At 41.7% G+C, this 14282-nt stretch overlaps 1 protein-coding gene across 10 annotated transcripts in view; it reads right to left on the minus strand.

Moving 5' to 3' along the window:
* Nucleotides 1-2568: 2568 nt before the first annotated feature.
* Nucleotides 2569-14282, minus strand: part of Start1 (Steroidogenic acute regulatory protein-like) — a 36576-nt gene continuing 24862 nt past the window's right edge. For 5 of the 10 annotated variants that reach the window (XM_089733649.1, XM_089733646.1, XM_089733654.1 and 2 more), the window contains exons 2-7: nucleotides 13297-13606; nucleotides 10393-10548; nucleotides 7609-7713; nucleotides 6885-7090; nucleotides 6037-6149; nucleotides 2569-5284 (exon numbers count right to left, since the gene is read on the minus strand). In XM_089733649.1, the coding sequence (XP_089589775.1) occupies nucleotides 5175-5284; nucleotides 6037-6149; nucleotides 6885-7090; nucleotides 7609-7713; nucleotides 10393-10548; nucleotides 13297-13500 (894 nt within the window). In that variant the 5' untranslated portion in view covers nucleotides 13501-13606 and the 3' untranslated portion in view covers nucleotides 2569-5174. Of the gene's footprint in view, nucleotides 5285-6036; nucleotides 6150-6884; nucleotides 7091-7608; nucleotides 7714-10392; nucleotides 10549-13296; nucleotides 13675-14282 lie in introns of all 10 variants that reach the window. The other 5 variants (XM_089733627.1, XM_089733625.1, XM_089733638.1 and 2 more) reach the window with 2 other exon arrangements.

Here is a 14282-nt window from a genome sequence, read left to right on the forward strand (position 1 = left end):
TAATCACTGTCCACACATCTAAGCAATAAAAAAAAATCCAATTGTTCTTTGTAAATTTTTGGTATTAGCATAGCCGGCCACGTGTTATTTAGAAACAAAAACCTTAGCCACAGCAACGTGTGGCCGAGTCTGTTAGTTATATTATCTACTAGCGGCCCGCTCCGGCTTCCCTCGGATCTTTCACAAAAATTTCAACGACATTTGACTATGTTTTTTTAAATAAAATAACACTTATTGCGGCATAACTATAATAGTTAGACCTGGTCCAGTAAGAGCGAATTCGCCGCGAAATCATTCGCGCGTCAGTGAGATACTAGGCACCAATATATCGCGTTCACAAGCATCGCACGAATTCAAAATACGCGCGATGCTTGTGAACGGGATATGGGATTTGAAATCATCTGATTATGCAAACAGAATTTTAAAACGTAGATCTTGGGAAGAACTGGTGTTAATATTTTCTGATAAAGATGATGACTCCGAGAAAAAAAGAAAAACAAACATACTATGTGTTATTCTATCATTAAGAATTGGATGTACTAAATACATTATATATTTCCCTCCGTTTTTGTCTCCTCCAGCGACGGTAAGCTTCGTACTGCCTAAATTCGTCCCCAGATGCTCGAGCTCTTTCTGGGCGAAACGGTCGCGCGTTATACGCTCGAGAGAATCGCAGCTAATTCGCCCTTTCTGGACCAGGCCTTAGGCATATGCTGTCGCGATACTTTTTGTAAATAATAATGTGTTCTACAAAGTCGTAGTACATAAATTTATTTTATCATCAATAGTTTTCGCAGTGCACGCGATGTAAAGAATATTTTAGCTATTTTTTTTACACCTTGGGTTACATTATTGGATTTTTTGTAAGGATTCCTAATTTTTTTCAAAACAGATTGTAGCCTATGTCAATCGGGAAGTGTAGCTTCCAAACAGTGAAATAATTTTTCAAATCGATTCAGTACTTTCGGAGCCTATTCAATGCAAACAAACAAATCTTTCCTCTTTATAATATTAGTATACATATATTTTGGCCGCTACTGATTGCTAATACTGGTCACTCACGTTCGCACGAATACGCAAACCCGCAAGTGTAGGACGACATTTGCAAATGATTATGAAAAGTTTTCGCTGCATTCGTGGTTTTCCAAGCTGTGCCGGTTTTTAACGAACATCAGAGCGCGCGAACCGCGATCCTTCGCGTAGTCTCCCACACATTCGTGTGACCAGTTGCGCCCAGGATTGCGAAGGCAACGGACGTTTCGCTATTTTCATAGATCGTGACGCCTACCGTGTAGCGTATCTTCATCAAAAGAAATCCCATAAAAACAGCATGGCTGTTAATGATGTCTGGGAAAGAATTCAAAACTCTTTTTCTCTTCAATGTTCTATTGACGAATTAAAAAGGAGGAGAAATTCGTGAGACATTCGTAAACAAGTGTAGGAGGAAGCGCAAACGGGTTCGCAAATTGAGTATGCGAACCCATTTGCACAGCCGCTAAGTTTGCGAATGAATGTTTGACGGCCCTTCACCCTTGAGTGGCCGGCTTAACGCTCGCGCTGTGCCAGGTATACTGCGCGCATTCACTCTCGCTCTGTCTCTTTCTATTACCCCTCCCCAGGAGCGTTAAACGTTTAACGCTACCCTGTTGGGAGTCGCATTAGAAGTTTCACTTCCATTAATGACTGAGGTCTGATGTTGGGGGGTGGGGGGCGAGGGATGCCGGCGCCCGAGGACCGTACCCACCTCTGGAGCTCCCCTCAACGATGCTTTCCGAGTGCTATGACATGTCCATATAGTTCTCTCAGTTTTTCTAGTACAACGGCTGCCCCACCCTTCAAACCGAAACGCATTACTGTAATACAGTATTTAAAAAAATACCTATACATATTTATTTTTCTATCTATAATTTAGGTTTTGTATCTTAAATATTTAATCTATATCTATATATATATAAATGAATTGCTGTTCGTTAGTCTCGCTAAAACTCGAGAACGGCTGGAGCGATTTGGCTAATTTTGGTCTTGAATTATTTGTGGAAGTCCAGAGAAGGTTTAGAAGGTAAATAAATATGAAAATGAACGGAATTAAATAAAAAGCACAATTTTGTTTTTCCTTTGATGTGTCCCCCGTCGGACGGATTCCTTTTGTTTGTTTTAAGTTTATTTTATATAAAAGTTTAGGTTTTTTATTTATCGATTGAGGCACTACGAAGTCTGCCGGGTCAGCTAGTATACTAATATTAATGTTGAAGATGTCGCATCTCCTATACACATCATTCCCTATCACAAGAGCAATCTGATTTAAGGATGAAAAATGAAGAAAACTACAACACTACATACACATCGAAACAAGAAGTTTCACTTCATTCACGTGCACCAAATTGCATGAGCACCCTTTTTGTTTCGATAACCTGCTCTCCACACACTCCATCCATGTCTTCTTCGGTCGACCTCCTCCCCCTCTACCTTGCACTACCATTTCCATACATCTCCTAGTCACATGCATCTTCTCTCTACGCATCACAAGTCCGTACCACGCTAACCGTCCGCTTTCGCAAATAAAACAAATTTGAAAAAATTCAATTTCTTTATTAAAAATAATTATAAAGCTTACGTTAATTATATGAGTTATATGTTTACGCTGCTCTACGAGTCGTGGTTGGAGAGTTTTGTGGGTGAGGTGGATTGAGGAGACTCCAAATACTGGAGCCAACAGTTTTTTTAATTCTCTACCTAATTGCTGGTAGCTTGAACGGCTATTTTAGCTTCGCACGGTCTGGTAGGCTCAAGTCGAGGGACTTCGCTTATGGGTGGGCGAGCTCACAGCCTACCTGGTGTTAAGTGGTTACTGAAGCCCATAGACATCTACAACGTAAATGCCGTCACCCACCTTGAGATATAAGTTCTAAGGTCTCATAGTTACAACGGCTGCCCCACCCTTCAAAATACATTACTGCTCACGGCAGAAATAGGCAGGGCGGTGGTACCTACCCGCGCGGACTCAGAAAAGGTCCTACCACCAGTAAGCTGACCCTAGCAAGAGCAGGGCTGCATTGAAACTACCCTCAGTAAACAGAGACACATCCTTATTAACTATTTATATATTTATGTGACGGAATCTTCAAACGTCATTTCCACAGACTCCAAAACGTCTGATTAACTTGACAATTGGCGCGCATATAATTTAAATTGCGTAATTTTACAAAACCACAGCGTACGAGGTCTTATAAGCCTCGTAACGCCCCTGTAGTCGACAGAAACATAAGACTTCTCTGTCGTGCTGATGACGTGGCTCATAACGCGATTTAGTGTAGGAAAGAGACGAATATACATCTAAGAGTGTGCTATTGAATGAGAAAGATGATTGTACTTTTTCACACCATGTATGTAGAAATTCTCATTTAATAAAAAAAAAATAAAAAAATGTGGTGTCGTGGGACACCAGGTAGGAACGAAGTTCCTTCGGCTAATGTAGAATCGACACAATTTGCAAAAAAAGAAATCGTGCTCAATTTTATGTATTTTATGTTTTCTTGATTTTTCTCTTAAATTTTGCTGATTAGTTTTTATTTAAGTACTGGAAAGTATTTAGGAAATTCAGTATTTTAGGAAATAATAAATTACGTAAAATAAAAATAAAATCGTAATTCAAATTATCAATTAAAATAACAAAATATGTCTCTTTATTTTTGTTTGACAACATAAAATTACATAGAAATAGAAATAATTACAAAATAGAGAGAGAAGGGATGAGAGAACGAAAAGAAAGAGGGAGAAAGAGAAAGGTGTTATACACTACTCGCTTGTGTATGCGACTGTCGCGCCTGCGCACGTCTTATTTAACGGTTTTATTCCACGGACTTTTTCTTACGGTTTTACTATCACATTTTTTTCAGTTCGGTCGCGCAGCAAAATCCCTATCCCCTCCAAGCCTGCCGTAAGGAACTTCGTTCCAATAATAGTTTTAAAATTTTTAACAAAATACGCTTTTATAGAAAATCCAACAAAAAAATTGAACATAAATTTTAATTTTAATTAAAAATTAGTGTAAGAAAAAATGATTTTATTGTAAAAAAAAAGCGTGGGTTGCATGATATCAGTAGTTATAAATATTTTATGAACAGATATGAGTAGAAGGGTTATTTTGATAATACCCTGATATATTTGATTTTCTATAAAAGCGTTTTTTTTTTAAATTTAGTTGAATTTAAATTTTTTCAATTATTTTTCTTTTAAATATTGAATTGTCATCGGTTCTTAATAAGTATACCAAATTTCGAGTTAATCCGACGTTTTGAAGGGGGTCAAGATCATGTTAAAAGATTCCGTTACATACTAACATACATACGTCTGAAGGCTAATAAAAGCGCATTAAAAGCCAAATCTGTAAGGTATTTGTGATGTATCTAAAGCTATAAAATCTTTAAATCAACTTAATTCGGCCGATGAGCGAACATTGGTTCTTAGTAAAGCCGTCATAGGGGCGCGCAATGTAACAAAATATCAGCTACCTTCGTCTTCCATTGCGGGTTCACTTACAACGTTTGATATTCCGTAAGCTCGCGATTTTCGGGTGTTTCAATGCCATTACTTTATCAAACTAATTGTAGCTGGATGTCCTAGTGGTCCCCTGACCACATCAACGCCGCGATCTCGACATACATCAATGCTACCGATTCTGGTATATTAGAGCACATACAGACACGCGAAGCATTTTCAAGGTATCCATGAGTTATTTATCAGATATTTTTGTTATCATGATCCAAATGAGTATTCTTACGACGGGTCACGAATACTATCAGTCCTGAGGACAGAGTGTCCTGAGTCATCGGGATTCTCCAGCAAACCTTCCCCTCACTTGTCAGTCGAATTTTGAGGGTAGTTTTTTTTTATAGCTTAGATGGGTGGACGAGCTCACAGCCCACCTGGTGTTAAGTGGTTACTGTAGCCCATAGACATTTACAGCGTAAATGCGCCACGCACCTCGAGATATAAGTTCTAAGGTCTCAAGTACAGTTACAACGGCTGCCCCGCCCTTCGAACCGAAACGCATTACTGCTTCACGGCGCAGAAACAGGCAGGGTGGTGGTACCTACCCGCGCGGACTCACAAGAGGTCCTACCACCAGTGCAAAATATGCATGTAAACAGATGCAGCTTTTGGACGTTTCAAGGTCAGAATTCGGCTCTGGCCTTCGCTTCGGCCACGAACTTCCTGACGTGCACGATGTAGTCCAGCATCACAGTGGCGAAAGCGACGTCCAACACGAATTGAGGTATTTTACCTGAAATCATAGATATTTTTTGGCATTTGATTTAAAAAGTTTTTTTTTTTATCGAGCGGCCACCAAAGCTACTTCACGATGTGCGACAGCTTGAGACATGAGGTCGCGGCCTCAAAGTGTGTTAGAATAATGTGTACCTGCGGAGTGGTAACACAGATACAGTAGCATCGCTCAATCAGAGTCCAGCGGACTTCTCACCTGTTAGACAACGACGTCATTACTAAAACACAGTATTAGTTAATTACATGCAAATGTGCACACATAGGGTAGTCAGAAATTCGTATGAACCTACAACTAACGCCATCTGTTGTTCAGGGGTTTACTATAAATTAATTATGCTAGCTTATTATATTATTAATAATCAAAAATCAAACCCGCAAAATTATAATTTGCGTAATTACTGGTGGTAGGACCTCTTGTGAGTCCACGCGGGTAGGTACCTCCACCCTGTTTATTTTTGCCGTGAAGCAATAATGCGTTTCGGTTTGAAGGATGGGGCAGCCGTTGTAACTATAATGAGATCTTTGAATTTATATCTCAAGGTGGGTGGCGCATTTACGTTGTAGATGTCTATGGATATCTAAGTAAAAAAAAAAACAATGTAAAATCATAAGGCACTAAGCATCGACAGCGAACTTTGCGCTACATTGGCGCTTCCTAAATCTAAGCGAAGCATTATTTCACGGAACGTACGTATACGCATCACTTAATGATCGTAAATTAATAACAAATTAACTCTAAAACAACCTCACCTTTGAGATCACAACACATCAACCATTGGAACAGGGCCTGGTCCTCGATTTTTCCTCCAGGAGTATGTACAGTCCGAGGCTGTAGGTACCAGCAACCGACTTTATTGTGTCCCCTGAAACAGATGAATCATCTCGAGCGATTCCTCAAGGAGATGGGGCATTTCGTATACAGCCTGGCACATTCGAATTCGTAGCCGTATCTAAGACTATAGGACAAGTGAAAAGCTATTTGGCTTATGCGACATTTTTGCAACTTAAGAAGAGCCATTTAAAGTTTAAAGTTTGGAAAAAATATACTAAAAAACAAAACTTCTTCAGCTGTTTGAACGGAGTAAAAACATCGAACTGTTGATGCTAATACCAAATAAAACGGGCCTTTGATTACAAAGATATGTGTCGTATATTAAGCGAAATGTCGCTTCACCCAAATACCTTTCGATATGTTAGTCATAATTGTCTCGCCAAGAGTCACCAAACTCATCTTGCTGTCCTTTTAGTTAAGAATCAATATCGCTTGGCAATTAACAAGCATAAATCACACAGAACCGACTCATAGCTCACTGAACCATCTCCTTGAGGGGCGGGTACCCTGAAACTTTGCCTGGTTAAGATCACCAAACTCATCTTACTGTCCTTTTAGTTAAGAATCAATATCGCTTGGCAATTAACAAGCATAGATCACACAGAACCGACTCATAGCTCACTGAACCATCTCCTTGAGAGGCGGGTACCCTGAAACTTTGCCTGGCCAAGAATCACCAAACTCATCTTACTGTCCTTTTAGTTAAGAACCAATATCGCTTGGCAATTAACAAGCATAAATCACACAGAGCCGCCTGATAGCTCACCTAACCATCTCCTTGAGGGGCGGGTACCCGGGAACTTGAACGCTGACTCCGCTACTGATGTATCCGTGGGGATTATCGTCGACGACGCGTCCCTCCCGGGAGAGCAGCGCGGTCCGGCGCAGGATCACGAAGTCGCGAGGGGTTATTATGCCTCGTCCCCCGCCAGCCGTCACCTGGTACGACAGGTCCACGCCATCGCCGATTTCCTGAACGATTAGAATCGCTGGTTCAGTAAAGACAATGCTCCTTCTGTGGGTATTACTTTTGAGGGGACAGGGGAGTTGTTGTTTACCGGTTTGCTATTTGCTCTTGTTAACTGGTGGTAGGACGTCTTGTGAGTCCGCACGGTTAGGCACCATTTCTGCCGTGAAGCAGTAATGCGTTTCGGTTTGAAGGGCAGGGCAAGCAGCCTTTGTAACTATACTGATACTTTAAAACTCATATCTCAAGGTGGGTGGCGCATTTACGCTGTAGATGTCTATGGGCTCCAATAACCACTTAACACCAGGTGGACTGTGAGTCTGTGAGCACGTCCACCCATCTAGCAATAAATAAAAATAAGAGTTGAGTGGTATTAGGAAGCATTCGTGTTTCTCGTGATTTAACTTCATAGCATGGGTCGTCGTTGCGTTTAAGCTATTACCGCATTCCTTAATCGAAAGATGGCGCTGAAATCTAAATTTCTTTCTCGCGGCCAGGACGATTGAGCACAGCTGAAACTCACCTTAATTATTTCGCATTTCAATATCGTCGGATTCCATTCGGGCAACTTCGTCAGGTTGTTCTTGAACTCCTCGTATAGAAACCTCGCGGGACAGTTGACGACGCCCTGGCGGACAAAACGAGCGGACAATGTTAATAACAGGGATAGGTTATATATAACAGCTTTCCTCGTGGGACTAGTTGGAAGTGTCCTTTTGTAGATTAAAATATAAATTTAATTTTTAAATAATAAAAAAAACTATTTTGTATACTGATAGAATACATGTTTGCATAATAAATAATAATAATAAGCCCACTTTATTTCCAAAAACAAAGAAAGAAAAAAAAACACCTTATCAAATAAAAAACTACAAAATTAAATATAAACTTGTGTTATTGGAACCCCATTCGGGTATAGGCCTCCTTGAGCTTACTCCACTCTTCCCTATCCTTGGCTTTGTTTCTCCATTCTTTTCCAGTTGCTGCTATTATTTTGTCGATTCATCTGATCCTTGGTCGACCTCTTCCTCTTTTGCCCATTGGTCCTTCCCATGTTTTGATTTCTAATGTCCATCTTTTGTCTTCTTGTGAATTGGCGGTAGTTCTTTTGACGTTCAACAAGTATGTACTTGACTTTTTGGCGGGAACGCGAGGAGTGAAGTTGTGTGATTTGTTTTATTTTGTCTATTTAGTGTTTCTTCAGGTTTAAATGTGTAATAATGGTGGTTTATTAACTGTTTAATATCTGTGAAAGTGCACAAATGTGGGAAAATGAAACTGTACGTAACTTCTCGGGACGTAACTTCTCGGGATCCTCCAAAAAGTACACGGAAAAAATCTTAGTAAATGACCACCATTTTACTGGTGGTAGGACCTCTTGTGAGTCCGCGCGGGTAGGTACCACCGCTCTGCCTATTTCTGCCGTGAAGCAGTAATGCGTTTCGGTTTGAAGGGTGGGGCAGCCGTTGTAACTATACTTGAGACCTTAGAACTTATATCTCAAGGTGGGTGGCGCATTTACGTTGTAGAAGCCTTTGGCTTCCAGTAACCACTTAACACCGGGTGGGCTGTAAGCTCGTCCACCCATCTAAGCAATCATTTTTTTTTTATCAAGATAGCCTTTTAAAATACCTTAAAATTTATACGGTAAAAGTCGCAATTTTTTATCTTTCGTGCATATTATCGCATTCTATAAATTTCAGAATGAAAATCTCAAGTTGATAACAAATTACCGATTCCGTGATTTTGTCTTGGCCCGAATGGTATAAGTGTACGCTAGGCAGACCGGTTTGCCGCATAGGATTCAACGTGTTAATAAACATCACGGATAACACCCACAAAAAATGAAACTATCAAATATTTATAAGCTAGGTACCTACACCACCGTCTTGCCTATTTCAGCAGTTTTTTTTTTCCTACCTAAGCTGACAGCCTTGAGAGGCTATTTCAGCGTAACCTTAACTAGTAGGTGAGCTCACAGGGCTCAAACCTGACGACGTTGCTAACACGAACCCTAGCAAGAGCCGTGCTTCGCAGAATCTACCACCGGATCGGAAACGCGACTCACTGAGAAGACCCGGTGAGAAACTCAGTGGGCTGTGTCTGTGGGTCAATTTACTCGTCGAGCCCTTCGTCGCAAGCGACGGGTTCGACGAGAACGATGACCGGGTGAAGCAGTAGGTACTACTGGTCGCTTTGATTAGAACTAAGGCTTAGGACTCGTCTCACCAAGTTTATGTGTCTGTCGAGAAGAACGTATTTCATCTACCCACCCATCAATGCATTTTTTTTATTGCTTAGTTGGGTGGAGGAGCTCTCAGCCTACCTGATGTTAAGCGGTTACTGGAGCCCATAGACATCTACAACGTAAATGCGCCACCCACCTCGAGACATGAGTTCTAAGGTCTCAATTTTTACAGTACAACGGCTGCCCTACCCTTCAAACCGAAACGCATTACTGCTTCACGGCTGAAATAGGCACCGATAAAATCAGTTGACAAATAATTACAAGTAGATGTCTTATCTTTTTATCATTTTAATCCGAATGCGAATCCTTTAAGTACTGAAAAAATGTGACGTCTCATCGAAATTACACCGATCCATTTCTTTTGTGAGTCAATATCGATTTGTGTTCCAACAGTTGCCCTAAATATTATACGCGCAATGGATATTAAATTCATATTATTCATAGACGTAGCGTGGGTAGGCCTCCCACAAGGTGGGCCGACGACCTATTGAGGTTCGCGGGGATCCGCTGGATGCAGGCAGCGCAGGACCGGTCTTTGTGGCGAGGCCTATGTTCAGCAGTGGACGTCGATGGGCTGATAGAATAGAATAGAAAATTGCAGCATCAACTGTGTTTATTGAACTAGAGGGGTCCACTTCGATAAAGCGGCACGACATGAGAATCCTCTCATCGTGGCCGACGGAAACTGCATAGCCGATACTGCGGACCAAATGGTAAACAGTCGACGTCGCCCAAAACATGTCATTTCGGATCCTCCTGATCCACTAACGGTGATTTTAAGTACCCCAAGCACTGGTCACCGTTCTCGCCGAATCCGAAGGGCTCGACGAGTAAATTAACTCACAGACACAGCCCACTGAGTTTCCCGCCGGATCTTCTCAGTGGGTCGCCATTCCGATCCGATGGTAGATTTAGGGAAACGCTGCTCTACTAGGAAACATGTTAGCAAGCTCTCCTAGGCTGAGCTCCGTGAGCTCACCCAGAAGTCAGGATGAATCCTCTGAGGGTACTGGATGGGTGGGGAACACAAAAAAATCAACTAACACACCGATGACTTACCGTAAATCTATAAACCTTGCCGAAGCCTTCAACTTTCCTTGACTCCACGACGTCTCCCCTGACAGTCCCTCGCTTCTCCACCGTCCAGTTTGGCAGCGTGATGATGCGCCAAGCGTTCGCCATGCTCTCGTTAGCCTGACTCTTGTACTCATCGATCTGGCGACAAGAACAAATAAGACCCCTTCAATGTCAATAGGCGAAAAGGACATTCAATTTGCTGCCTTTACGAGTATCTTACGTTAAAGATCAGACACGCCCAAATGGCTCCCGAAAAAACCTATGCCATTCAGATGTGGGGAAAGGCCCACACTAACTGGTCAAGGTGACGTCATTCACGCTTCGACACCTAAAAGCCGTAAACTCATCCATAGTAATGAAGAAAAAACGGAACGGAAGTGACTGAAAACCAGCCCAGTCTCGAGCGTAATTCCACCCAATCTCGGCCGTCATCAGCTAACCTAGCCCCTTTTCCCTTCCTTTATATTTCTGGTAAGGTAGATGGGAAAAGACCTCGGGGGTGCAGCTCAATACGTTGGTCCGACCAGATCCGCACCGCTCTTGATGCCACATTTCACAACGCCCTCCGCACCGCCAGAGACAAGAATAGATGGAGAAAGATCGCACGTGCGAAGGTGATACAAAAGTGTGGTCACGACCCTCAGCAAAGAGGAATACGACGCAAGGAGGATATTTCTTTTATATTTACCTGTGACTACCTAAGTGTTTTCTGCGTGAAAGAAAGGCAATGAATGATTTTATTATTGCCAAACGTTTAGTTATCAGTTTTAATTCGTGCCTCACAAGAGACCACTGAGAAACAAAAGGGGTTATTGTGCACAAGAATATGCATTGAATCTCTTAAAATTTTACAAACATCAAAGGTGGAGAGTATTAGGCAGTAGGCAGCGGCTTGGCTCTGCTCCTGGCATTGCTGAAGTCCATGGGCGACGGTAACCACTCACCATCAGGTGGGCCGTACGCTCGTCTGCCTACAAAGGCAATAAAAAAAAAAAAAAAAAAATGTGCATTCATTCGTCAATCGACTTGCGGGAAATAGAGGTCACAGATACAACGGATTCGTTTGTCTGAGATTAGATATAATTGAATTTAATGCTTTTTTTTTAATTAATCCGTATCGCGCGTTAAGGTGATAAGCAAGAAATCGGGTGCCTTCTGTTCTGTATCTTAGAATTATATTGTGTAATTAATTACTCGAGCGCACACGATCATTTGGTATTCCGACATCCATGTTTCGTGTCCGGTCGGTTTTCGTTCGCGCTTACAAGCATATATTGCTATCTATCCAATGAACGTAATTGTAATAATGGTCTAAACAAAAAATACTGTTACTCGCTGAGGGTTCGGGATAAATAAAATTTCACCAAAGTACATATTAAAACTGTATTCAACACTTAGAACACTTCACAAACACTTTAAAACGCTCAACAAACACCTTAAAACTCTCTTATTGTTAGACTTATTAGATTAGAGGGCATTCCATAAGACCTGAAGAAAAAACCTGAAAGATTGCGAAGTTTTGGGCAGAGCATCTGGTAGAACAGTTGGTCGCTGAGAGCAATAACCTTACGAGTTGCGACCGCGTCCCTAAAGACGTAGCGTGGGTAGGACTAAATCCGGCATCGGACGTATGTAAGTGGACTAATATTATTCTTACGTCGGTAAGAGTAACGCCATCTATCGCCGAATAGTCGAACGAGTATCGAAGGATCTTGTAGCGCCCAGAACGCTCGAGAAGTACAACGCCATCTATTGATAGATAGCGGAAACTACTACTAGAGATGTGTAGAATATTCTCGATAATTCTAGGGACAAGGTATCGGCTATAAAAGCGTTTTTTTATTGTTTTTGGAGTTTACTCCTTTAGAATCGATTTACATATATAGGCCCGGGGTATGAAAATTATGGGGACCAAAATCGTACTAGCATGTCACACGAAATGCGTTATGCGCATGTCACACGAAATGCGCGCCGGGCTGCTGCGCCGGCAGTCCGCCACAAAGCCTCGTACTGATCGCGCGTTTCTCTCATTATTGTATTTTCATATATTTGTTAGTCGTTTGTTTTGTGTCTCGTTAATTTGTTAATAATCTGTAGTGTATCGTGTTGTCGTAATATAGAACTATTTCTCGTATTGTTTCGTTTAATTTTTTATATCCAGTAAACTCCAGTCGTGCGTCGGAGCGGACACACACACTTTTTTTTTTTATTGCTTAGATAGGTGGACGAGCTCACAGCCCACCTGGTGTTAAGTGGTTACTGGAGCCCATAGACATCCACAGCGTAAATACGCCACCCACCTTGAGATATAAATTCTAAGGTCTCAAGTATAGTTACAACGGCTGCCCCACCCTTCAAACCGGAACGCGTTACTGCTTCACGGCAGAAATAGGCAGGGTGGTGGTACCCACCCGCGCGGACTCACAAGGGGTCCTACCACCAGTAATTACGCATGTTTATAACTTTGCGGGTTTCATTTTTATTACACGATGCTATTCCTTCACCGTGGAAGTCAATCGTGAACACTTGTTGAGTACGTATTTCATTAGAAAAATTGGTACCCGCCTGCGGGATTCGAACACCGGTGCATCGCTCAACACGAATGCACCGGACGTCTTATCCGTTAGGCCACGACGACTTCATAGGGATGGCACGCAGTCAGTCAGTAATCGGAACTACTCGAAGCGGAACAGCGAACGGATCACCTGAAGCGAAACGGAAGAAGCGAATTCAGAATTTTAAATTGTTTGTTGAGTGTTTTAAGTGATCTAATACAGTTTTAATTTGTACTTTTGTGGAGCATTTATTTATCCAGAACCCCAGCGCGTAACAATACTTACTGTACGTACAAAACTGTGAGCCAAACAACGCGTAACATTCACTTACCGATAACCAAACAGGATCGAATTCTTCCTTGGTCGTGGTGTCCATATTGAAAACGGATTTCATCCAGTTCGCTAGGGCGCTACTGATCCTGCTCAGCCTATTCTCGTACTCATCGTGACTATCCACGTTTATCAATTCATTTAACTGTCTTTCGGCGGTTTCCTCATTAATTTTTGGCGCGCTTTTCGACGTAGAGTCCGCCATTTTGATTGTCTTTGCTTGCTTATTTTTTAATAACACTTCAAGAGCTTAGGGTTTCTTTTTTTTTTTGGTTATTGCAACCGTGTTTTTAAAAGCTTGATTGCGGGTACTAATAATACGATTTTTTTGTAATAAATAATGGCGATTTCGACGGAGTGCAATGAGAATATCAAATACCTAAGTATAAGGATTAAGTATAAGGATAACTCAAAAAGTACTACGGTCGGATCTAGATAGAATTTAAAAGGGATCCCAGAGTTTCCTACCTAATCGTTGAGAGATTAAGGGTCTATTATTAAGCTCATCGTTAGGCGGACTGGTAGGTGAGCTCACGGGCCCAACCGGAGAGAATTTGCTAACACTGGCCCTAGCAAGAGCGGTGAATCGCGACCCACTGAGCAGATCCGGCGAGAAACTCAGTGGGTTGTTAACAATCGTCAAAATAGGTTCACGTAGAAAAATATTCTCAGCTAAGACACAATTAGGTGGTAGGACCGCTTGTGAGTCCGCATGGGTAGGTACAACCACCCCGCCTATTTCTGCCGTGAAGCAGTAATGCGTTTCGGTTTGAAGGGTGGGGCAGCCGTTGTAATTATACTTGAGACTTTAGAACTTATATCTCAAGGTGGATGGCGCATTTACGTCGTAGATGTCTATTGGCTTCAGTAACCACTTAACACCAGGTGGGCTATGAGCTCGTCCACCCATCTAAGCAATAAATAAAAAAAAACACAATTGTTTGCCGAAAAATTTACATCTTCTGTATATATATATATAAATGAATT

This window comes from Bombyx mandarina, chromosome 02, assembly GCF_030267445.1.
Source record: "Bombyx mandarina strain Sakado chromosome 02, ASM3026744v2".
NCBI lineage: Eukaryota > Metazoa > Arthropoda > Insecta > Lepidoptera > Bombycidae > Bombyx > Bombyx mandarina.